Source organism: Pipistrellus hanaki, assembly GCF_964339955.1.
Source record: "Pipistrellus hanaki genome assembly, chromosome: 9".
Taxonomy (NCBI): Eukaryota; Metazoa; Chordata; class Mammalia; order Chiroptera; family Vespertilionidae; genus Pipistrellus; species Pipistrellus hanaki.
This window is the reverse complement of record NC_140511.1, coordinates 48655521-48680346: the sequence shown is the minus strand read 5'-3', so window position 1 is coordinate 48680346 and position 24826 is coordinate 48655521. Positions and strand designations below refer to the sequence as shown.

At 35.4% G+C, this 24826-nt stretch overlaps 1 protein-coding gene across 2 annotated transcripts in view; it reads left to right on the top strand.

The window, feature by feature from the left end:
• SBF2 (SET binding factor 2) overlaps window positions 1-24826 on the top strand; it is a 305413-nt gene that overhangs the window by 39177 nt on the left and 241410 nt on the right. For both annotated transcript variants that reach the window (XM_084893456.1, XM_084893455.1), the window contains exon 2: window positions 3501-3586. In XM_084893456.1, the coding sequence (XP_084749582.1) occupies window positions 3501-3586 (86 nt within the window). The remainder of the gene's footprint in view (window positions 1-3500; window positions 3587-24826) is intronic.

Sequence of the window (24826 nt, the reverse complement as noted above, 5' to 3'; positions counted from 1 at the left end):
TCCAGGCTCCTTGTCCACACCTCTCTGCTAGTGAAGACAATAGGCAGTTTCCCACACAGCTTCTCCTCCGGACATAAGGATCAGTGTGCAGGTGTCTAGACCACATATGTCAAACACAAGGCCCGCGGGCCAAATCCAGCCCGCCAGGCCTTGCAATGTGGCCCGCACCGCGCTGTCATCACTGCACTCCGCTGTCAGTTTATGACATTGTCAGTTTATGACTGTTCAGTAAACCATTCGGCCCGCGATTTAGGCTGGATTTTAGATTTTGGCCCCTTCTCTGATTGAGTTCGACACCCCTAGTCTAGACACTTGACTATAGAACAGTTTTCCCTCACTGTTGCTTGTTCTTCAATACAAAAAAGAATCTCAGAATTTTTAAATACAATCAGTATTGCCTTAAAAATAGTTATCATATGAAATATATAAACTTGGGAAATGTTTAAACATTGAGACTAAATGCTTACAAATCAAGAAGCAATATGCAGAAAATATTTGTTTACTCTTTGCAGGGTACTTTTATAAGCTCCTCAACAGTTGTTAGCTCCAGCAATTTACATATTTGCAAAACAAATTATTGTGACTCTCTCTACATTTTATTTGCGGTGAAATACCAATCTACCATTTTTATTGTTGCCTTTTTTCTAACCTAATTTCCATTTTCATATAACAGAAAGTCTTACCACCATGAATCATATTTCTGTGTGTATTTATAAATATTATATCTCCATTTCAAAATAAACTTTCATGTTTTTGAAACTCTGCATAGTATTGTGAAATCAATAATAATATGTTGCTTCTAGAGACTTTTGAAAGTTATGCTCCTGCCAGAGAGGAATTTTTTATTTGTCAAATTTGCAATAATTAAAACAAGTAAAAATTTAAAATAACAGTTGTTGGTAAGGCTATAGTGAAAATGCCAATGTCATTCTTATAGATAGAATATTAAAAAAAATAATTAAGTGTCTTTCTGGTGGGCCCTTTGGGTTTGTGTGATTTTTCAAAATTTTCATATTCTTTAACCTAGTAGTTGTATTTCTAAGAATTCTTTTTTTCCCCTTGTGGAAAAGTGAGATGAGGATGAATATTTATATAGAAAGGGCCTTATGTAGCATTATTTATAATAGTGAGAAACTAGAAAATGTACATACTACAGTAAAGGCCCATTGTAAAATATTAAGTGCTACACCAATATATAAAGCTAGGTTTAATATGATCTCAATTCTGTAGAAAAAGCACATGTTTACAAAATCTCCGTATTTCATCCCTAGGATAAAATAGTCCAAAATGTTAACAGTAATTCTCCTCAGGTGTGGGAATGTGAGTGATTTCTTTTTTATATTTTTATATATTTGAAAAAAATTTCAGTTAACATGTATTTTTATCTTTAGTAAAAATTAGTATGATAAACTATTTTAAAAACCTAAAATATATTAGCTATGGCTTTTAGAATTAAACAAACAATATAGGAACACCTGATTAAATATGATGAGCTAAATAACATGCATTTATTTCTGTTTAAAAAGACAGGGAGATGTAAGCTTAAAACTATTTGTGTCAGTAGTAATGAATTTATTAAAATAAACATTTAAGAGGAGATCCAAAATGGTGGCTTAGGTAAACATCTAAACTGCTGCCGTGCCCAACCATTTCAATACTACAACTAAAAGACAGAACGTCTATCACCCAGAATCACGGGAAAGCTGGTTGAATGGAAGCTCTACAACTAGACTGAAAGAGAAAAGAGCATTCAGGATACAAGTGCTGCAAAACTGGGGGCACATGTGGCGCTGGCGGCGGGTCCCTGCTGGCGGTGGATCCCGGCTGGCAGAGGGCGTTGTTTTCTTCAACCGGAAGAGAGACAAACTCCCAATCTCTTTGAAATCCAGTTTCTGGGGAGAAGCTGGACTATCTGCCATCGGTCGGAAAGTGAGCGTGGCTTGCTTGCAGAGCTGTGCGCAAGAATAATTGTTTGCTGTGCTGGGGCGTGAGACATGGGGACGTGGGCAGAGAGGCAGAGATGGCTCACTGGCAGCCATGGCTGTTTGCCACACTCTAGCCTAGTGACACCCTGATACTCCACCCTGCACAATCTACAAACACACCCAAGCTCCAAGCAGTGGCTTTTGCATATGAATGGACTTCTCCATTGCAGTTTAACCTAGCAAACTTGCAACCTGGTGCAGACAGCTCCAAAGCCTCCAAGCTCCAAGCAGGGAGGAGAGGACTGTCGTTCTGGCTGTAGCTCCTGCCGGGTGGCCTCAGACAATAGCTAAACTGCACCTCATTGGAGATCCAGAAGCCAGTGTATCTAGTGGTCAGTGTGAGACCAGATTTCAACTCCTCACATCCATAAGTGACACATTCGGGAGGCGGAGTCAGTGAGCACCAAAGTCCCACTGAAACAAGGCTTGCACCATAAGCGTGTCTCCAGCCCAGCAGTTCTTCTATTATAAATACAGCGGGTCCCCACAGCCAATTGACGAACCCAGGACCTCTCAGTCCACATGCCAATGCTCTATCCACTGAGCCAAACCAGCTAGGGCTAACAATATACTTTCCATTCCCAAACTACTCACAGATTACATCCCCAGGGTTCAAGAATAAATCAATCCATTCTTTAGTGTCCCAGGATAATTTTATAACAATAATGACACAGACAAGTGGTTTTCAACCAGGGACAGTTTTGCCCCCATCAGAGGACATTGGCAGTATTTGGAGATTTTTTTATTGTAATGACTTGGTGGTGGTAGGGTACTACTAGTGGGTTCAGGCTAAGGATGCTGCTAAACATCCTACAATGCACAGGACTTAGATCCTTTCCACCCAACCTTCCCATAAACACACAATCCGGCCCAAAATGTCAGTAATGCTGATGTTGAGAAACTCTGCCTAGATATCCTGTTTCCCGAAAATAAGACAGTGTCTTATATTAACTTTTTCTCCCAAAGTTGCGCTAGGTCTTATTTTCAGGGGATGTCTTATCTTTCCATGCGCTAGGTCTTATTTTCGGAGGATGTCTTATTTTCGGGGAAACATGGTAGTAGTCAAGTTCCCAGGCCACGGTAAAAGTCTTTATTTTACTCATAACACTGTTATAACCCACAACTGAAGCTTAGTGCTAACTGCCATTTTGTCACTTAAAAGTACTTTGCCTCCATTGAAAAGTTCTTTTAAAGTTTGAACTTGAGATACTGAGAAGATTGCTTTCCTTATTGGGAACAAAGGCAGTTATTCCCATGGTGTGATAGAAACTCTAGATTTTAATGTTTCTGACTATTTATTTTTTAGCTTTTCATATGTATGTAAATTTTGAGAGTCTGTTGGATATAATAGTCTGTCATTTCAGTATTGTGTTTGTAATTTTTGTGTCCTTTAAATCTTGAAAAATATTTAACCAGTATATCAATTTATTCAATGAACATTCATTTATAAAAAAGTATTAATATAATGAGTATTAAGATTTTATAGTATTCCATTTATTTTGACTTTATTAATAGGGTCAGGAGCAGGTCTGGGGAAAATAATCCAGAGATTTCCACAGAAGGACTGGGATGATACACCTTTTCCACAGGGAATTGAATTGGTAAGTAGATGGTGCATTATTGTACTTTTATAATGATACTTTTTATGCTATTATTATATTTATGTTATAGTTACTGTTAATAATTTGGTGATTTTACTGTAACATGTCTCTAGAAATAATCCTTCATTTCAGTACCCCAGGTACAGTAACCTTTGAATGTATTGATTCTGGAATGTGTTTTGCTGTCCATTTTCCCATTTAAACCTCTCTAATATTAAAGATGAAATTGATGATCTTTATGTACTTGGGAGCTGAAAAATTCCATTGACTCTTCAGTCAAAATGTTAGCCTAGTAGCTTTAGTGATAGTGTGTTACTACACAAATGTTTATTTTTTTTTTTTGGAAAATTTCCAGATTATTTGGATGAAAACTAAAAAAAAAAAAAAAAAAAAAAAAAGAAAGAAAAGGAAAAGTTAGTTTGATGGTGACCAGTCATGTTGAATTCACAAATCCAAATTGCCTTTTTAGATATAGGATCTTTAGGTTGTTTTATCATGCTACAGTTCAGCTGCTTTAATTTTTGTCAGCCATTTTAAAGGAATGTAATGGTTGTGCATAATTAATGATAGCTAGGACATCCTATCTGGTGGCTATTTTATGATGGTTAAGTGAGGACTAGAAAGATGATCACTAAAGTATTTTGCAATATGACTATACAATCTGGTTCTCAAACATACTGTAGTATGTATATATGTGTTTGCCTATATGTATTTATGTTGTTTGTGTGTATACACATACAAATTTAATGAGAAGTGTTCTTCAAAGCAGATTTTGCTGTGAGAGCATTTGGTATGATAGTGAAGTGTGCAGGCTCTGGAGAGGACTACAGATCTCAGCTGTATGGTTTGACTTTTGACAAGCTAACTTCTTTGAGCAGCAGAATCCTCATTTACAAAATGAGGATAATGACAATACTAATCATATAGGGTTTTTGTAAGATAAAATGGGTTAAAAATGCACATAAAATGCTTAGAACAATTTATTCCATAAAGTAAGTGCTCATTAAATGAGGTAGATAGTTTATTGTTGTTGTTGCTGCTGTTTGTTTAACATCTTGCAACACCTGCCCCAGAAGAATTATTCATCTGTTAGCATGGATCAGAAATATCAATTAGGATAAAACTGATGTTGAAAAAAATGTGAATTTTGCCGAGACCGGTTTGGCTCAATGGATGAAGCGTCGGCTTGGGGACTGAAGGGTCCGGGTTCGATTCTGGTCAAGGGCATGTACCTTGGTTGCGGGCATGTCTCCGGTAGGGGGTTTGCAAGAGGCAGCTGATCGATGACTCTCTCTCATCCATGTTTCTCTCTCATCGATGTTTCTAGCTCTCTATCTCTCTCCCTTCTTCTCTGTACAAAATCAATAAAATATTTAAAAAAAAAAAGAGGCAAATATTTAAAAAAAAAAAAAAAAAAAGAAAAAAAGAAAAAAATGTGAATTTTAAAATTTTTGCTAATGACTATTCATTTCTTCTTCACTAAAGATAAAAAATACATTGCTGAATGCCTAATTTTGATTATTTACTAGATATACCAGTTAATAATGTGGATTTTTTTAATAGCTGGAGTTACACATATGTGGCTATATATGCGATTTGATATGTATGTTATTTTGTTGTATTGCTCCTTTAGATTTCCACTTGTTCCGATTGATGGCGCACACACTTTCTGAGCAGCACTTCAAAATGTATGAAGTGGAAAATTGAGTCTCTGAATGGTTTGCTTCAAAACAAGAAAAGTTCTATTGGGACGGTATTCACAAATTACTTAAAAGATGGGGGAAATGTGTAGCTAGCGATGGACATTACTTTGAATAAAGCACTTTCGATGCTTCTCTTGAAATTATCGTGTTTTCTTTGATTGCAAAATCCGTCTTGACCAGTTAATGTGGATTAACTATTAACCGGTTAATAATGCGGATTAACCATTAACTGGTTAATATTGCAGATTAACGGTTAACCGGTTAATAATATGAATTAACTATTAACTGGTTAATAAAACAGATAAACTATTAACTGGTTAATTTTGCAGATTAACTATTAACTGGTTAATAATATGGATCGGAGACCCAATTTTCCACTTCTTCATATGTTTTAAAGTGCTGCTCAGAAAGTGTGTGTTCCATTGATTTCAACAAGTGGTAATCTGGAAGAGCAAGGTCTGGTGAATACAACGGGAGGGTTAAACCTTCCCAGGCAAGGTCTTTTAACGTGTCTTTAACTAGTTTTGAAGTGTGTGATGGTGCATTATCATGAAGCAAAATTAATTTGCCATGTTTTCTGGCCCATTTTGGTCATTTTATGATCAAAGCGTGGTTCAAATGGATTATTTGTTGTCGGTAGTGACCAGTATTAATGGTTCCATCTGGTTTTAGAAGGTCATAATACACCACACCTTCCTGATCCCACCAAACGCAGAGCCTTGTCTTCTTCCCGAAGTGATTTGGCCTTGCAGTCAATGTTGATTGTTGACCTAGATCAACCCATGATTTTGTGGGTCTGGGATTCTCAGAATAAATCCACTTTTCATTGCTAGTCACAATTTGATGCAAAAAAACCCCCTTTTTTTGTGCCATTGAAGCAATGTTTTACCAATGACTTTTCTGTTTTCCATTTGTCTTTCCTTCAGTTGATGTGGCACCCATTTTCCTTCCTTTAAAATATTTCCCATTGCTTGTAAATGATCGGAAATTGTTTGCTGAGCAACGTTTAATCTTTCTGCAAGTTGTTTTTGAGTTTGACATGCATCTTCATCCAGGAATGCTTGTAATTGTCTTCAAATTTTTTCGGTTGACCTGGACGTTTGTCTTTTACATCAAAATAATCACTTTTAAAGTGTTTAAACCAGCGTTCACAAATATCTTGCGATGGAGTATGTTCATCATAAGCTTCCCGAAGCATATGATAATTTTCAGCAGTACTCTTCTTCAAAATAATTAATTAAAAGTTCCCACAAATGCTCTTCTCACAAATTTTTGGCACAAATTTTGACATTTTTAAGCGTAAAAATATCTATGATGTTACACCTTCAGAAAATTTGACATATAAAGTTTTGAAGCTTGTTGTCAATACAACAAAATAGCATACATATCAAATTGCATATATATCAACATATATGTAACTCCATCTATGGAAAAATACCCGCATTGTTAACCGGTACACCTAGTATAAAGAAGGCAGCATATTCTGTAGATATTCATAAAAGGTAAATTTTGTATTTTGTTATTAAAAATGAGGAAAGAATGTGAGGATCATAGGAAAAGTAACTTTTTCGAAGGCCCCTTCTATTCTTCCTCCTCCCACATGCCTACAAGTACTAATAATTGGCTTTCCTATGTGAATAACTAGGTATTTATTGGTACTATTAAGCATCCTTTCAGTGATGATTGAAAGGGGAAATTATTGTTGCTGGACCATTTTGAACTTTTAAAAAAATATGTTTTTATTGATTTTTGAGAGAGGGAGAGGAATAGAGAGGTAAAAACATCAATGATGAGAGAGAATCATTGATCAGCTGCCTCCTGCACTCCCCGAACTGGGGATGGAGCTCACAACCCGGGCATGTGCCTTGACAAGGAATCAAACCATGACCTCCTGGTTCATGGATCAATGCTCAACTGCTGAGCCACGCTCTCTGGACCTTTTTTGAACTTTTTGTGAACTCCTACCTTCTCTCACATCAAAGCATGGAGGGATATAAACTACAACAGTTTGACAATTTGAACAGTGAACTACCTTCATAAGTTTCAAGAGATATGATTTGATACTAGATGTTTTTTAAAATATATATTTCTTGATTTCAGAGAGGACGTGAGAGGGAGAGAGAGAAACATCAATGATGAGAGAGAATCATTGATAGGCTGTCTCCTGCAAGCCCCACAATGGGGATCAAGCCCATACATAACTTAGGCATATGCCCTGATGGGGAAGCGAAACCTGACCTCCTGGTTCATAGGTTGAAGCTCACTGAGCAACGCCAGCTGGACTGACACTAGCTATTTAGCTATGATTGACAAGGGATGAATTGTGTTTTGAAATTTAAGGGAATAATAGATGGTGTGATGTTTCTCTAGTAGTGAGGGAGGGACAGTTACTGATTTTACTATTTAGTAAATGTTTTTTTCTTTTCTTTGTATGACAGACTCCTGTGTTCAAGTGCTATCAGTGGCTCTCCAGTAACAAGTAGAGTTATATGCTGTTAATTGATAGAATGGAGGTGATAATAAGTAGAGAGAATTTTTTCTCACCTGACATTTTCCTAGATGACTTCTTGTCTGATTCTTAGCAAAGCATTTCAAGATTTTTTTTTGGCTAGATTTTATTTAGAAATATAAAGGGTAAAGGGGGCCAAATATATGGTGATGGAAGATGATTGGTCTTTGGATGGTGGGCACACAATGCAATATACAGATCATGTATCATAGATATGTACACTGAAACCTATTTGATCTTATTAACCAATGTCACCCCAATAAATTAACCAACAGTATTTGAGCTGCTGGATTACCGTACATTAGAAATTTATTTTTTCTTTTTCTATAATTGATAACAATTCTAATCCTCTAATGTCTACTGTGCTGTGTCAAGTAAAACATTAACTTACCTAACATATGTCAAAATTCATATAAAAACAATAGAATCATTAAATTAATTTTTCATTGTGTTTTTATTTATTGCTGTGAGCTATACTTTGTATAGTAGGGAACAGTATAACTGTTCTTATTGCTGTGAGCTATACTTTGTATAGTAGGGAACAGTATAACTGTTCTTCATATGAATAGCAGTAATTTGAATAATTGTGAAATACTGTGTAACTAGAATAACTCCTGTAGCTTCAGGACCAGAAATAAGCCTAATAAAATCTTAGACTAATTGAAGGTGATCTGGCTTGGTCCCTAAATGGTTTGTTGATTTCAGGGTGGTAATGGCCCTTCTGTGATGATTTACAGAGAGGGAAAAAATCTTACCCTTTCCAAGGTAGTAGAACAACTTTTAGCATATAATATTAATGTTAACATTTAACAGTTGCATAGGATTGATAGACTGTGATGAACTTTCATAAATTAGATGATACACGGGAGTGCATCTAATTTACAGATAAGTAAGTTAAAGATCAGGGAGTTTAAACAATTTTATTAGGAGCTAACGGCTGAGATGCAGCAGAGTTAGGATTCAATCCAGGTCTTTTGATTCTTAGTGTGAGCTAAGATCTGAGAATGTTCTGAAAGTGATACTTTAAATTATGGTTAGCATTTGTAAATGTAGGATCTGAAAACAGGGTTATATGATTTGGAAGAACTTAGGTTTAGAAATGTTAAAAGAATGATGCATATTAGATGGATACCAACTTCACTTACTTTATCTGAGGACATGTCTGTGTTCAGAGCACAGTATTATATTGAAATTATTTTCTATTTCCACCTCTTCTTCTCAGACTGCATAAATTTGAGTTGTTTAAAGTCTAAAGGAAAGATAATTGTGTTCAGTCTGATGACTAAACTTTATGACTAGTAGGAAAGGATTTTATGCATTCAGTCCCTAAAAAGTCAAATCCCAAATTTAATTTAGAGGATATTGAATTTATTCTTTGGGCTTTTATGTAAAGAAATTGCCTTCTTTTTCTTTTCTTCTATTGGGAAATGCTGAACTTTAATTTGGATGGATTTTAAAAATAAAAATATGAAAATAAGCTAAACCAAACATAATGACTACTTTTCCAATTCTGGGATATTTTTATCTTTTTCTTGTGTTTTTTAAGCATACAAGGAAACCACAGACAGTCATAAAAATAAAGTTTCAGTTAATTTTAGTGACAATATTTCAAAGAAAATTTAAGAATTGTTTTGCAGAGGCATTCTATGGCTAACAATCTATTTTGGACTATGGAAACAAATGTTTTTATTGGCTAGCTTTTGGGTTTTATTTTTTAAATACATTTTTATTGATTTCAGAGAGAGAGCGAGAGTAATAGAAACATCAATGATGAGAGAGAATCATTGATCAGCCGCCTCTTGCATGCCCCTACTGGGTATCAAGCCCACAACCCGGGAATGTGCTCTTGACCGGAATCGAACCCAGGACCTTTCAGTTCATAGGCCGATGCTCTATCTATTGAGCCAAATCAGCTAGGCTTGGCTAGCTTTTAGATATCAACAAACGAGTATTGTTTTGGCAGTAGCTTTTTTTTAATTTTTAAAGATACCCTAATTGTTTTAATATTATAATTCAGAAAATAGTACCATATTTTTACTCGGAACTGTCTGCACTGGGACATTTGTAGATCTAATTGTTTTCTTTTAATCCTCACCTGAGGATATTTTTTCCATTGATTTTCAGACAGAGTGGATGGGAGGTGTGGAAGAGAGAGAAACATCAATGTGTGAGAGACATCGATTGGTTGTCTCCCATATGCACCCAGACTAGGGCTGGGGATCAAACCTGCAACTGAGGTATGTGCTCTTTTTTTTTTTTTTTTTAATTTATTGATTTTTTTACAGAGAGGAAGGGAGAGAAATAGAGAGTCAGAAACATCGATACATCAATGAGAGAGAAACACCAATCAGCTGCCCTCCTGTACACTCCCTACTGGGTATGTGCCCACAACTGAGGTACATGCCCTTGACCAGAATCGAACCTGGGGCTCTTGAGTCCGCAGGCTGACGCTCTATCCACTGAGCCAAACCAGTCAGGGCTGAGGTATGTGCTCTTGACTGGGAATTGAACCCATTTGGACTGTAGGCCCACACTCTAACCACTGAGCAAAACTCACCAGAACTGTCTAATTTTTTTAGAAAGCGAAGGTACTATGTTAAAAAAAAAAATGCTGTGACTTGAATAAAAGAAGAATAAACGTTTAGTTAGAGTTTCTAAATTTGAGGTTCTTAAGAAATTAGTTTCATTATTTAAATTATAGAATAGTGATTTGACTATCTTCAATATGAATCCATTTTTCTATAGTTGTAAATATAGATTGCAGATAAGGGGGAGGGAATCTTGTATTCAGCGTTTTGCAGTTGTCTCATAGGAGAAGTAGCTTTAGTATAGGAGGCTATTTGTGGGCAGAGAAGTATAGGTAAGTACCATGTATACTTTTATTCTTTAAGCTGTTTAGAATGCATTGAATACAAATGGGATAGTAGTTGTCATTCTGGCCTGGATATAGATACTGTTTGGTCAGAGAACTGAGTGTAGAAGGGTGGAAGAGACTTTTCTCCCTCTTTGTACAAAAAAATGCATGAAAAGAGAATGAGAAAGGTAGTAAACATATTGGATAACAGAATCAGAGGCACAAATATTTTAAATGGTTGGAATTATAGGCCCTTTATTGAGAAGATGAAATATAATAGGTAAAAACATTAGTTCTTGCATGTGAGTATATATAAGTCAGCTGTGTAAGTAATCATTTAGAATAAAGGTAGATGGGATAATTTGCCAGCTAGAGAGATTTGAGAAAAACAAGAAGAGAGCTAAAAGTAAAAAATATATACTTATAAAAGTCACTTAGGTAGCATCTAAACCCTCTGTGCTGCGGTAGGGCACTTGTTGATGAATTCAATTTTAAAGACGGTGTAAAGGATATGTGAAAGGACCCTTGATTTTATGTAGCGTTGAGGCTGAAAACATAAGAATACTGCTATGAAGTATGAAGGCATGGCTTTTAAAATATACTAAGGACTACAAAAAGGAATTTTAAGTTCTGTTCATAACAAAGCAAGTGGATATAAATGGGGTTTAAGCTGGAAAGTGGTGATTTGAGCTCACATTTTAGTTTCTGACTTCTAGACAATTGTCTCTTTGAAGTAATAAAATCATATGGCAAGTTGGAATCTGATGAGTCTAGAGGATACTTTTGAGACAGTAGATTCTCTTACGTCTCTGCAGTAGAGGATAGTCAATCTTGGTGCTATTTTTCTCATATTCCTCAGTGCTCACCAAAATGGTTTGTTCTTATATACTAGACTTTCAGTTACTTACAATTGTGCTTATTTTACTAGTGCATCGATAGCCTCAGTTATGCTACAGAATCTTTCACCTCCCCTGTCTCCATGCTGTGCTACTTCAGTACCACCTTAGACAAGGTTTTCTTGCCATGCTGGGGTTCTGCTAAACCTGGTGCTCTGGGGCCATAAGCACTTCCTGAGGAAGATGTAGAAACTGCTCAGGTCTAACCTAGCACAAAATCATGTTGTTTGCAAATAACTTGGCTCTATTAACACATGGAATGTTGCTACTCATCTCATGTAATATATTTATCAGAATGCTTTTGAGAGTGAAAGGTCATATATTGGAAAATACACATAAACTGAAACTATTCTTGAACAAACTGATTTGATGGTTACTTATAGATATACATGTGTAAGGTTATTCATGGCAGAAGATTGGAAACTACCTAAATGTCCATCAGTAGGAGACTGATTGGATTAGTGCAGTGGTCGGCAAACCGTGGCTCACGAGCCACATGCGGCTCTTTGGCCCCTTGAGTGTGGCTCTTCCACAAAATACCACATATGGGCGCTCATGTACAGTGTGATTGAAACTTTGTGGCCCAGGTGCAGAAGTCGGTTTTTGGCCTGGGCAAGTCTATTTTGAAGAAGTGGTGTTAGAACATTCAAGGGGCCAAAGAGCTGCATGTGGCTTTCGAGCCGTGATTTGCCAACCACTGGATTAGTGGTACCACATTTACTCATCAGAATATAATGCAACTTTTAAAAGGTATGAAGTAGAAGGTGTACAAATGGCTAACAAACACATAAATGATGCTAACCTCACTAATCTTTAGGAAAATGCAAATCACAACCACAGTGAGATATCACTTTACACCTATTGTGATGACTACCATTAAAAACAACAATAAATAGCAAGTGTTGGCAAACATATGGAAAAATTAAGATCCTTTTGCACTGTTCCTGTAATATAAAATTGTGGAGATGCAATGGAAAACTGTATGGTGCTTCCTCAAAAAGTTGAACATATAATTATTATATGATCCAGTAATTTCACTTCTGAGTATACACCCAAAAGAACTGAAAATAGGGACTTGAACCAGATAACTGTACATACAGCCCTAGTAGCATTAATAGGCCAACGGTGGAAGCAACCCAAGTATTCATTGACAGATGATTGGATAAACAGATTGTGGTATGTACACATAATGAAATTTTATTCAGAATTAAAAAAGAAGGAAATTCTGACATATACTACAACATGGATAAACCTTGAGGACATTATGCTAAGTGAAATAAGCCAGTTACTAAAAGACAAATACTGCATAATTCCATTTATGTGAAGTTCCTAGAATAGTAAAAAAAAAGTAAAATAGAGACAGACAGCAGTCAAATTTCTCGGCTCCTAGTGCTTGCCCAGGGGTTGTGGAGGGAGACATGAGGAGTTGTGTAATGGATATAGATTTTCAGTTTCGCAAGAGGAAAGATTTCTGGAGATTGGTTGCAGAAAAATGTGAATGTATTTAACACTACTGAACTGTACACTTAAAAATGGTTAAGATAATAAATTTTATGTTATGTATATTTTATTACTAAAATATTTTTGAGGTGAGATAGAACTTTATACAGTGACATGAACAAATCTCTAAGACATATTGTGTAGCAAATAGCCAAACAATTTGAACAAGAAAGAACAAAGTTGGAGGACTTGCACTACCTGGTTTAAAGACCTATTTATTGTAAAGTTCAATATGCAAGACAGTGTGGCATTGACTTAAGGATAGACATGTAGGTTCATGCAAAAATATAGAAGCAAGCCCACATATATGATAAGTTGATTTTCAGTAGAGTTGCTAAGGCAATTCAGTTGTGGAAAAGATAGGGTTTTCAATAAATGGTGTCAGGACAATTGAATATCCATTAGGGAAAAAATTAGGCTTGACCTTAACTTACACCATACATTAAATTAATCTGAGATGGATTATAGACTAAATGTGGAAACTAAAATGATAAAGATTTTAAAAGAAAACTTAGGAGTACATCTATGTGACCTTCAGTTAAGCCAAAAGCATGACTGAATAAAGGTTTCCTGGAATGTTTGAAAACTCTTGAAAAATAGTACATCACCATGCAAAAAGGGTGGATAGTCAGATAGCAAGTAGTCCCATTTTGTTTCATAGATTTCACTTGGCTCTGCAGAATCTCTTGATGCTACTTGAGCCCTTTATTTTTAGATATTTAACTTCAGTGAGGAGGAGGACCCTGGAAGAAATGAGGGGACATGGGAGGCACTGAGCAGAGTTTTCTCAGGTGTTATCTATTCTGCTGAGCCAGGTTTTCCTCTTTAAGCCAGAATTTTGGGTATATTCATATCTGTGGGGTAGATCTTCGTTATTGAAGTTTTTTTCTTTTAATATGTTTCTATTGTTTTTGTTTTGTTTTGTTTTGTTTTTTAAGAGAGAAAGGAAGGGAAAGGGATAAAGAGAGAGAAAAGTTAATGAGAGAGAAACATCATCAATACCTCCTGCATGCCTCCCACAGGGGATTGAGCCCACAACCTGGGCATGTGCCCTGACCGAGAATCGAACTAGTGGCCTCTTGATTTCTGGGTTGACACTCAACCATTGAACTACACCAGCTAGGCTATTAAAGATTTAATTGATATAGATGGTAGGCAACATTAGATATGAAAACATTATTATATGTTATAGACTTTGTGAAATTTTAGAAAGAATACTGAACTCTGGGATTTTATCTATATCAGTAAATACACCTGTGTATAGGTATATAGATTGAGTATAAAAGGCAACCGCTATTTAGAGAGAGCACCAACTTTCTAGATTATATAATCTATTTTCAAAGGTATATAAGGAATGATATTTTGATATTATCTATCCTCTCATACTCAAGTTCCTGATCTAATCAATCAAGGTCTCTGATGATCCAGAAATCCTGATTACTGCATGAAATATGTCCACATCTTTTGTTTGAGTTTGTATTGTGCCTTGAGTATTCATGTGCAGCTTTCCCAGTTATGAATATTACTGTGCATTGTCATCTCTGTATAACTTATAAATATGTACCTTTTAAATAAAAAGTGAAGTATTTAGTGGCCTCTAGTGGTACTAATGTGTCTATAAAATGTCACTAATATCACCAGTAACAAAGATTTAGTAGATAGCATTACTAATGTGTATATTTATTAAAGAAAAGCTTTTAAAGTTTGAGAATTAAAAGTTTATTAATCAGTCATGAATTTATCAGTGATGTGGCTGTGCCTACTATTATAGCAAATTTTTATCATTACCAGACTCCTTATTTTAAGTAATGCCTTGAAGTTATATATGTATGCCTGAATCAGTGGTTCTCAACCTTTCTAATGCTGGGACCCTTTAATACAGTTCCTCATGTTGTGGTGTCCCCCAACCATAAAATTATTTTCGTTGCTACTTCGTAACTGTAATTTTGCTACTGTTATGAATCGTAATGTAAATATCTGTGTTTTCTGATGGTCTTAGGCTCTACAGCAGCGGTTCTCAACCTGTGGGTCGCCTAAGACTATCGGACAGCAGCGGTTCTCAACCTGTGGGTCGCCTAAGACTATCGGACAGCAGCGGTTCTCAACCTGTGGGTCGCCTAAGACCATCTGAAAACACAGATATTTACATTACGATTCATAACAGTAGCAAAATTACAGTTACGAAGTAGCAACGAAAATAATTTTATGGTCGGGGGACACCACAACATGAGGAACTGTATTAAAGGGTCGCGGCATTAGAAAGATTGAGAACCACTGCCTTAATTGGAAGTATTTCTATATTGCTTGTACTTATGTCAGCAATAGTTTACAGTTGCATTGTACTGAAATGTGTCCATGAACTGGGGTAGCAGGAATGATTTCTGATATCTCCTTAAATATAATGAAAGATAAAGATAGGATCAATATTTCATAAGTTAAAAAAAAATAAATCCTTATAGTAAGGTTTATTTCTTTAAAAGGCTAATTTTGGCTAGCTTAAAGATACTTCAGGTTAGGCCAGTAATTATTCAAAATGTGAAATATATGTGGAAATTTAGACAGATCATTTCAAAAATTTGGAAAATTTATGTAAATTCAAGATTTGGAAAGCTAAAGAGAAAACAGACAGTTTTAGGCAAATTAAATTTATTTTAAGTACTCATTAATTTTCATTTATGCTAAAAAATTAGGTATTGAAATATAGGTATTCAATAACTTGCCCACAGTCATAAACCTATTTACTATTCGCTGAGATGATAATAAAATCCTGTTCTTTTGACTTTCTGCTAAAGTTTGTTTGTTTGTTTGTTTGTTTGTTTTTACTCTAATATAACGCTCTACTCTTTGTGTTAGATGGGGCAAGTTGATTTTTTTAAAATGTTTTTTCTTCTTTTTAAAGTTAAAAAATTAACAAGTCTTATTCTAGTTAGGAAGGCTTAACTGACAATAGAAAGACATGACTAGAAGTGTTTTAACACTGAAATCAGAATGGTCTAATAGCACAAATCTGTGGTAATTAAGGAGTCTGCAGGTTTTATTTCTTTCAAAGCTAGACCATACAGTTAGCCCTCTTTGTCTGCAGGTTCCATGTCCACGGTTTCTGTATCCCCGAATTCAATCAACCATAATGAAAAATATTTGATAAAAAACATTAGGTTGTTGTTGATGTGTACTATGTGGTTAGGACTGTGATGATTGTGTCTGTACTGAACCTGTACACATTGTTTTTTTTTTTTCATTTTCGCTAAACAATACAGTATAACTAGTATTTACACAGCATTTTCACTGTTATGTATTATATGTAATTCAGTATGAAGAGAATGTGTGGATATTATATACAAACTAGAGGACCAGTGCACGAGATTCGTGCACCTGGGGGCGGGATCCCTCAGCCCGCCTGTGCCCTCTTACAGTCTGGGAGCTGGCCTAAGCCGTCAGTTGGACATCCTTAGCACTGCCACTGAGGTGGAGGGGCGCCTACTACCACCACTGTGATCACCAGCCATGAGCCCGGCTTCTGGCTGAGCGGCACTCTCCCTATTGGAGTGCACTGACCACTAAGGGGAAGCTCCTGCATTGAGCACCTGCCCCCTGGTGGTCAGTGCGCGTCATAGCAACCAGTCATTTGGCTGTTCGGTCTATTTGCATATTAGCCTTGTATTATATAAGATATAACACCATTATATATAAGAGATTCGAGCATTTGAGGATTTTCGTGTCCTTGGGAGACCTGGAGCCAATCCCTCAAGGACACTGAGGGTCAACTCTGTTTATAAGAACCACCTATGGTATGTGTGAACTCAAGAATAGTTTTGATTATAATAGCCATAGTGTTCTAATGAAAAAGTTAGATTCTGCTATTAGATTCATAACTGACTAAAAGATTTCATCAAGAGTAGTAAGATCTTCAGTATTTTTCTCGAATTGAGTACTATGGACTTACTTTTAAACTGCTATAAAACTTAGACTAGAACTATTATAATTTTGTGAATTAATTGTGGTTTCCATTGTTTGAAGTTCATTGGGCTCTTGACCCAGAAAACGACTGCTTTTCCCGAGACTTCTGAGTACTGATAAGCAAGATGAGGTAGAAACCCAGATTCTGGTTTTAAATATTTTACTTTCAGACAAGTTTAATGGAGGAAGAGACGTGTTCTATGTTGAAAAGAAGGCTCTGTGCTCATAATAGCATTTTTCACTCATTTCATCAACTAGAGATTCTTTTAAACTTAATGTAGCCTCTTTAAAATTTCTGGAAAACACTTTTCAATTTTACATGAATATTTATTTATATTAATATTATTCTACTTAGGTGTTATCCATAGTGTTAGATCATAGAACAACTTGTTTGTTGCCTGTTGGTGACAGAGACAACTTTAAGCAGAATGATGTGATGCTATTACTAAAAGTGAAGAATTGTTTCTAAACCTGAAAAAGGGACAGAGGTGGAGTACAGAAATTAATAACTTAGATACAGATGATTGGTGATTAAAAATGATAATTAAAGAGCTGGATTGTGAGTACTTACGGAAATAAAACTTTTTTGGGTAGGTTGCTCATATTTGCTTTAAGTTTTATAACCATTTTGCTTTAAAATTTATAGCTATTTAAAAATTTAGCAATGATTTAATACCGGTTTATTGATTTAACAGGTATTTATAGAATGCTTACTGTGTCAAGTAAAGAGATGGGTATTAAAGATATGGTGGTGAATCAGCTAAAATCCCTCTCTTGGAATTTAAAGTTCTGGTGGAGAGAGACTGGCACTAACCATAATGAATAAGTAAATTATATGGTACATGTGAAGTGATACATACTATTAAAAAATAATAAAGCAGAGAGAGGAACAATGGTGACCCATAGTTTGTAAATAATCAAGGCAACCAGTTACATATTGCTACTGGCCGAATAGTCTAAGGAAAGCAAATGAACTAAGTAAAATCATTGCTATAATTTGTATATTTTTGATGTTATAAACATTATAACTAGAACCTTACCAAATAATAAAAAAGTATATATATAATATGAAGAGTGATGGATATTAATTTCTTGGCTGATACTAGCTAAGACTTATTCAGAACATGAGTTATACATGACTGAGATTATAATTATGAGTAATACATGACTGTAATTATAACTACCTGTAATCAAATAAGTTACACATTTAATGTATTCCATACAAGGACAAAGAAAAGGGTAGAAAAATTTGGGATCACACATTTACAGTTTGTCATTAAAGCAGATTAAGTTCAAGTATAAAAATCCTATGTATTCCTTTCTTTTTAAAAAAATATATTTTATTGATTTTTTTACAGAGAGGAAGAGAGAGGGATAGAGAGTTAGAAACATCAATGAGAGAGAATGATCAATCAGCTGCCTCTTGCACACCCCCTACTGGGGACGTGCCCGCAACCAAGGTACATGCCCTTGTCCGGAATCAAACCTGGGACCTTTTAGTCCACAGGCCAATGCTCTATCCACTGAGCCAAACCGGTTTCGGCAAAATCCTGTGTATTTCTAAGTCCTGTAACTGAGCCATTGCTTAATTGATATAGGACTTTATAATTTGGGGTTGCAAAGGAAAAAGATGATTCTGTGTTCTTTTTATACCAAGGCCTTTTTTTTCTCCTAATTATTTCTTAGCATACATAATGCAACATTTAAGGATTTATTTTAATACAACTCCTAGACTTGGTTTAATTGTCTAGTTTAATGATTCTCTTTTGCTCTTTTCTTTCTTTTTCTTTCTTTTTCTCTCTCCTGCTTGACGAAGATTTGTATAAAAAGACTGACTGGTAGTTTGTGATGCAGCCTCTAGTTATTGGTAGGAATTTATCTAAAGGTCTTTCCTGTAATGGAATGTGATGCTCATTTAAAATCTTCACTAATGTACTGATTAAAATGCTATGGAATCTTAGGGTTTGGAAAAGGAACCTTAAAGTTTCTCTGGTCAAATCCCACCCCCTTTTGGTTAAATTAATTTGTATATAGTACTCTTGCCAAGGGTTCATGTAGTTTTAGCTAATATTGAATACTTCCAGTTATTCATCCTTAAGTATTTTCTTAGTGCCTGTTGGGTACTAGACAATGTGTTGGTTGTCAGGAATACAGTGGTAAATAAGACAGGTGTCTTATTTAGTCTAGTAGCATTTTGATGGTGATGATGGACTTCACCTTCAGAATCTGATACACACATCGTCCTCAATGGTCTTATCCTTTTTTACAAGTGTGTAACAATATTAACCTGACCTTGTTAGGTTAATATTCCAGTTGTTACTGTACTTGGAAAAACTATGCTTTTTCTCCCTCAAAAGCTTGTTGGCTAAATTTGTATTAAAATGTATACCTATTGGCCCTAGTTGGTTTGGTTTAGTGATTAGAGTGTCAGTCCACAGACTGAAGGATCCCAGGTTCTATTCTGGTCAAGGGCACTAATCTTGATTACAGGCTTGATTGGGATGTGTATGGGAGACAACCAGTTTTGTTTCTCTAACATTGATGTTTCTCTCTCTGTGTTTCTCCCTATCCCTTTCACTCTCTTTACAAATAAAATCAATGGGAAACATATCCTTGGGTAACGCTTAACAACACAACAACAACAAATATATATGTATATACATACTCAATTTTTTCAAAAGTTGAAAGTTTTATCAAATTTAGATGTGTTATTAAATTAAAAATAAAGAACTCTTAACCTGTAATAAAGTTGTATTTCCTACAACATATGCAGGGCAGAATATGGAATCTTACCATCTTATTTAATTGTATTATGCTCCGGGTGAGATTACAGACACTTAACATAATCTAGGAAGTAACTGAGATGGGGATTTGGTTCCATGTAATACTGGATGTTATACTATGTCAGTGTATGTTTACGATTTAATTAACTTGCCTTCTGCTTTTCATAAAGAAACTCCATCTCTGGCAAATCTTTGGACATTATTTTTGGCTAACTTTGCATCATACCCTATTGGAGACTGGAGACTAGTGCCAGCTCTGCTAGTGGAGCCATGAGCTCTTGCTACCGCTCTGGCAGTCATTTTCAGAGGTGTTAGCTGCAGTGCCAACAAGGGTTTGGAAATATGACAAGGTATTGAATAATGTGAAGTTAATCTAATCCACGTCACACTAAATTTATATCTGTGGCACATTTCAGATACCAGTAGTGGTGTATCTTATAATCTCAGGTCATCTTAGCCTTTTGGTTCAGGTAGCTACTTCTTGATATGTGGAGGTTAAGAGTACAGTAATTGACTAAAGTCATTTCTATTGTCAGTTACCAAGCAAATAGAAGAGTCATCCCCCCCACCCCCTAGATTTAAAACAGAATAGGAGGAGTTGAGGTATAGGACAGAATGAATTATTCTTTATTTACGCCCCCCAAGAGGAAGTGAAGATAGTATTTCCCACATCCTGGCATAAAGGGAGTTGGGAATCAAGGGATCCTTATGAGGGAACTTCACAGAGGTTTCAGAACTTTGTATGATTCTCTGGTTTGGAAAAGATTAGGATTGATGAATGCTGAGGATAAATATGCTGTGATAGCTGAGTGTGGCATTGTGCAACTTGGCTGGGCCATCATTGTGTTGAGATATTGAGACTATTGAGAATCTTGTTATTTACCATGGTATACTGTGTAAATAACATCTATGTTTCAGGAAGTAAAAACGGTTCAAGAATACTGTGATTTATATTATGCTGCAGACTGTTTTTAATTTTGGCCCCTATTTCTGTTTGCCTCTCCCTATATGGGAAAGCCCTTTTAAAGTCTCACTGATACTCATTGGAACCAAAATGGGTTAAAGAAAGCGCTTAAGGGTCTCATAAGTTGTGGTTCTGGTAATTAAAGTGAGAGCACCCTACCCACAAGTGTAATTTCAGAGTTAAAAAACTCACTTTCCTGTAGAATTTATTTCCAGTACTAAAACTTCAAAGCCTTTATGTGCCATTTGAATAGGGAATGTGATTGATACATTTTAATTTAAAATTTTGCTTATCCAATTAGTGTTTGGCATATATCTCAAAGGAAAAGTTAATATACAGGCTAGAATGATGGACTAAAGTTAATAAGGAGAACTTTTATGGAAGAATATAAATATTTTATTATAAGTATAATCTATAAAATTGCTACTAGAGACTTGCAGTTCATTAATGTTTCATTTGTAAGGTTAGCATGAGCTATTGGCTTCCTGAAAAGTATTATAGATGCAGTTTTTGGCTGTGGAATTTCAGGATGATGACAATTAGACTGGAAAGGGATTACTTGATAGGGTTTTGGTTGTATGACTAATTGAATATGGATTGTACTGTGTGGCTAAAAGTTATCTCACAGATTCAAATTTGGGTGACTGGGAGAGTAGAAGTACCTTGACAGGATAGTAAGAAGGAAATAATTTCAGCTCTGTCCTGTTTGACCCTCCAAATGACTTTAAGGTGAAACATTTAGAAATACATTTTGGTAAGTGATTGAGAGAGAGCATAACTCCAGAGTAACCTATGACATTGAGTGAATTATATAAAGACTCTGTGTCTTTTTCATCAATCTAATAGGAAAAAAATATTATAAGAAGCAAATGAATTAATATACATAAAGATTTAGAACAGTGCCTGGTTACATAATAATTATTATGTGTTAGCTGTCATTGTCATTATTAGGATATGTTTTCTGTGATTTTGGTATAAAAGTGATATATAAAGGATTTTTTTCATTTGGAGCAATCCCAGAACATTCCATTTTCCTTCTTCCCCCATCCTCTATATCCTCTCAACTTTGTAGAAACAAAATATATAAAATTTGTTGTGCAGTTTTAATTATTAAATTATGTTAGTTTTATTGTTTATTTTAGAGATGTGGGAAACGGAAAAGTTCTTTGAAAATGTTTTATTACTATAATTACAATTCTTTAAAATATTTTATTTTTTCAATAACTTATTTGTAATTATTTGTAATTAAAATTCTTTAAAATATTTTATTTTTTCAATAACTTATTCATTTTCCAACTGACATATATTATGTTTCTGGTGTACAACATATTGACTAGACATTTATATACCTTATGAAGTGGCCAACTCATATATAGTTATTTCAATATTATTGGTGATATTCATTCCCTATACGTACTTTACTACTACATCCCTGTGACTATTTTTAAACTGGCAATTTATTCTTCTTAAATCCTTTTTACCTTCTTCACCCATTTTCCCAACTTCTCTCCCATCTGGTGACAATCAATTCGTTCTCTCTATGAATTTGTTTCTGTTTTGTTTATTCATTCATTTTGTTTTTAGATTGCACGTATAAGTGAAATCGTATGGTATTTGTCTTTCTCTGTTTCACTTATTTCACTTAGTATAATATCCATTAGGTTCATCCATGTTGTCCCACATGGCAAGATTTCATTCTTTTTTATGGCTGAGTAAAGTCCCTTGTATTTATGTGTACTGCATTTTTAAAATACATTTATCTATTGATGGACACGTATCTTGGCTATTGTAAGTGATGCTGCAGTGAAAATAGGGGTACATGCATCAATCTACATTCCCACCATGAGGGTTCCATTTTCTTTATGTTCTTACCAACACTTTTTATTGGTTGATGTATTGATGATAACCATCTTTACGGGTCTCAGGGTATCTCATTGTGGTTTTAATTTGCATTTCTCTGATGATTAGTGACATTGAGCTTTTTATATGTCTGTTGGCCATCTACATGTCTCTTTTGGAGCAATATCTATTTAGGGTTTCTGCCCATTTTTAAATCAGATTGTTTGTTTTGGGGGGTGTTAAGTTGTGGAGTTTCTTATATACTGTGTATGTACCACTTCTTCTTTGGTCAGTCATTCAATGAATGATACTTCCTTTGTTTCCAATCTTGGCTATTGTGAATAATGCTGGAAAAAAAAAAGGTACATATGTCTTTATAAATAAGTAGTGCTTTTAAAAAAATATTTATTGATTTCAGAGAGGATGGGAGAGGGAGAGAGAAAGAGTGAGAAACATCAATGGTGAGAGAGAATCATTGATTGGCTGCCTCATGCACACCCCCACTGGGGATCGAGCTGTATCCTCAGGCATGTGCCCAACCAGGGATCAAACCATGACCTCCTGGTTCATAGGTTGATGCTCAACCACTGAGCCATGCTGGCTGGGCCAAATAAGTAGTTTTTCATTTTTTTCAGGTAGATCCCTAGAAAGGGACTGCTGCATCATATGATAGCTGTATTCTTCATTTTTTGAGGAACCTCCATACTGTTTTCCATAAAGGCTTTACCAGTTTGCATTCCTATCAGCAGTGTACAAAGCTTCCCTTTTCTCCATGTTCTCTCTAACACTTGTTATTATTGACCATAGCTATTCTAACAGGTGTGAGATGGTATCTCCTGGTTTTGATTTGCATTTTCCTTATAACCAGTGAAGTTGAGCATCTTTATTTTATTTTATTTTTTTAATTTATTGATTATGGTATCACATAATTGTCCTTATCCCCCCATTCCCATCCCAAACCCTTCCCCACATATGTCCCCACCACCCTGTTGTTCATGGCCACTGGCTAGGCCCATATGCATGCATACAAGACCTTTGGTTGATCTCTCCCCCCTTACCCCCACCTTTCCCTACCTTCCCTCTGAGGTTTGAGAGTCTAATTGCTGCTTCTCTTTCTCTGGGTCTGTTTTTGTTTATCAGTTTATGTTATTCATTATTTCCTCTAGATGTGTGAGATCATGTGATCCAAGAAATATCCTTGTAAAAACCGAAACTGAGCATCTTTTAGTATGTCTGTCAGCCATCTGTATGTCTACTAGGAAAAAGTATCTGTTCAGGTCCTCTGCCCATTTTTTAATTGAATTGCTTGTACCTTGTTTTTGAGTTGTATGAGTTCTTCATATATTTTTGGATAATATCCCCTTTATGGAGGTATGGCTTGCAAATATCTTCTCCCATTTGGTTGGGCGCCTTTTTGTTTTTTGGTAACTTTCTTTTGCTGTGCAGAAGCTTTTTAATTTAATAGAGTCCCATTCATTTATTTTTGTTTTTTATTTCCCTGGACTTTGGAGTCAAGTTCACAAAACCCCCTCTGAGATCAAGGTCCATAGTTTATTTTTTTTTCTATGCATTATATTGAGTATTGTATTCAAGTCTTTAATTTATTTTGAGTTAATTTTTGTGTATGGTGTCAAAGAGCAGTCTAGTTTTATTCTTTTGCATGTGACTTTGCAATTTTCCAACCAGAAGCACAAAGGTTCTTTTTAAAAGGAGGAAGATGGGGTCACATTTTTAACCCTCTCATCCTTTCCCCTTCTTTCTGCCTAGAATAAGAACACGAAAATAAGGGGACATCCCATAAGTGGAGGGATAGAAAATTAGAGCCTTAGTCTTAAATAAAATCACAAAATTGAAACACCAGCACCAAATCACCTACCTCTGGATTTTTTTATGTAATAAGGAAGAAAAATATATTCTAGCCTAATGAATGCTGATGATAACTAATGGAACTAAATTAAAACTCTGTCTTATGGGTTAATGGAAGAATATAATTCACAATAACATGCATGGCCAAGAGTGTAAAGACACACCCCTAACACTGAATGCCAAAATCAGAGCTGCTTGAAATAAGAATTCAGGGATTAAAGCTATCTAAGCAAGTCTCTTCCTTGGAACTGAACAAAGCATTAACTAAAATGGTATTGCTTTCTCTTCCATTCAAGGATATGTGAATGCAGCTGAGAACAACATATTAAATACTAAAGGCCTGGTGCACAGATTCGTGCATGGGTGGGG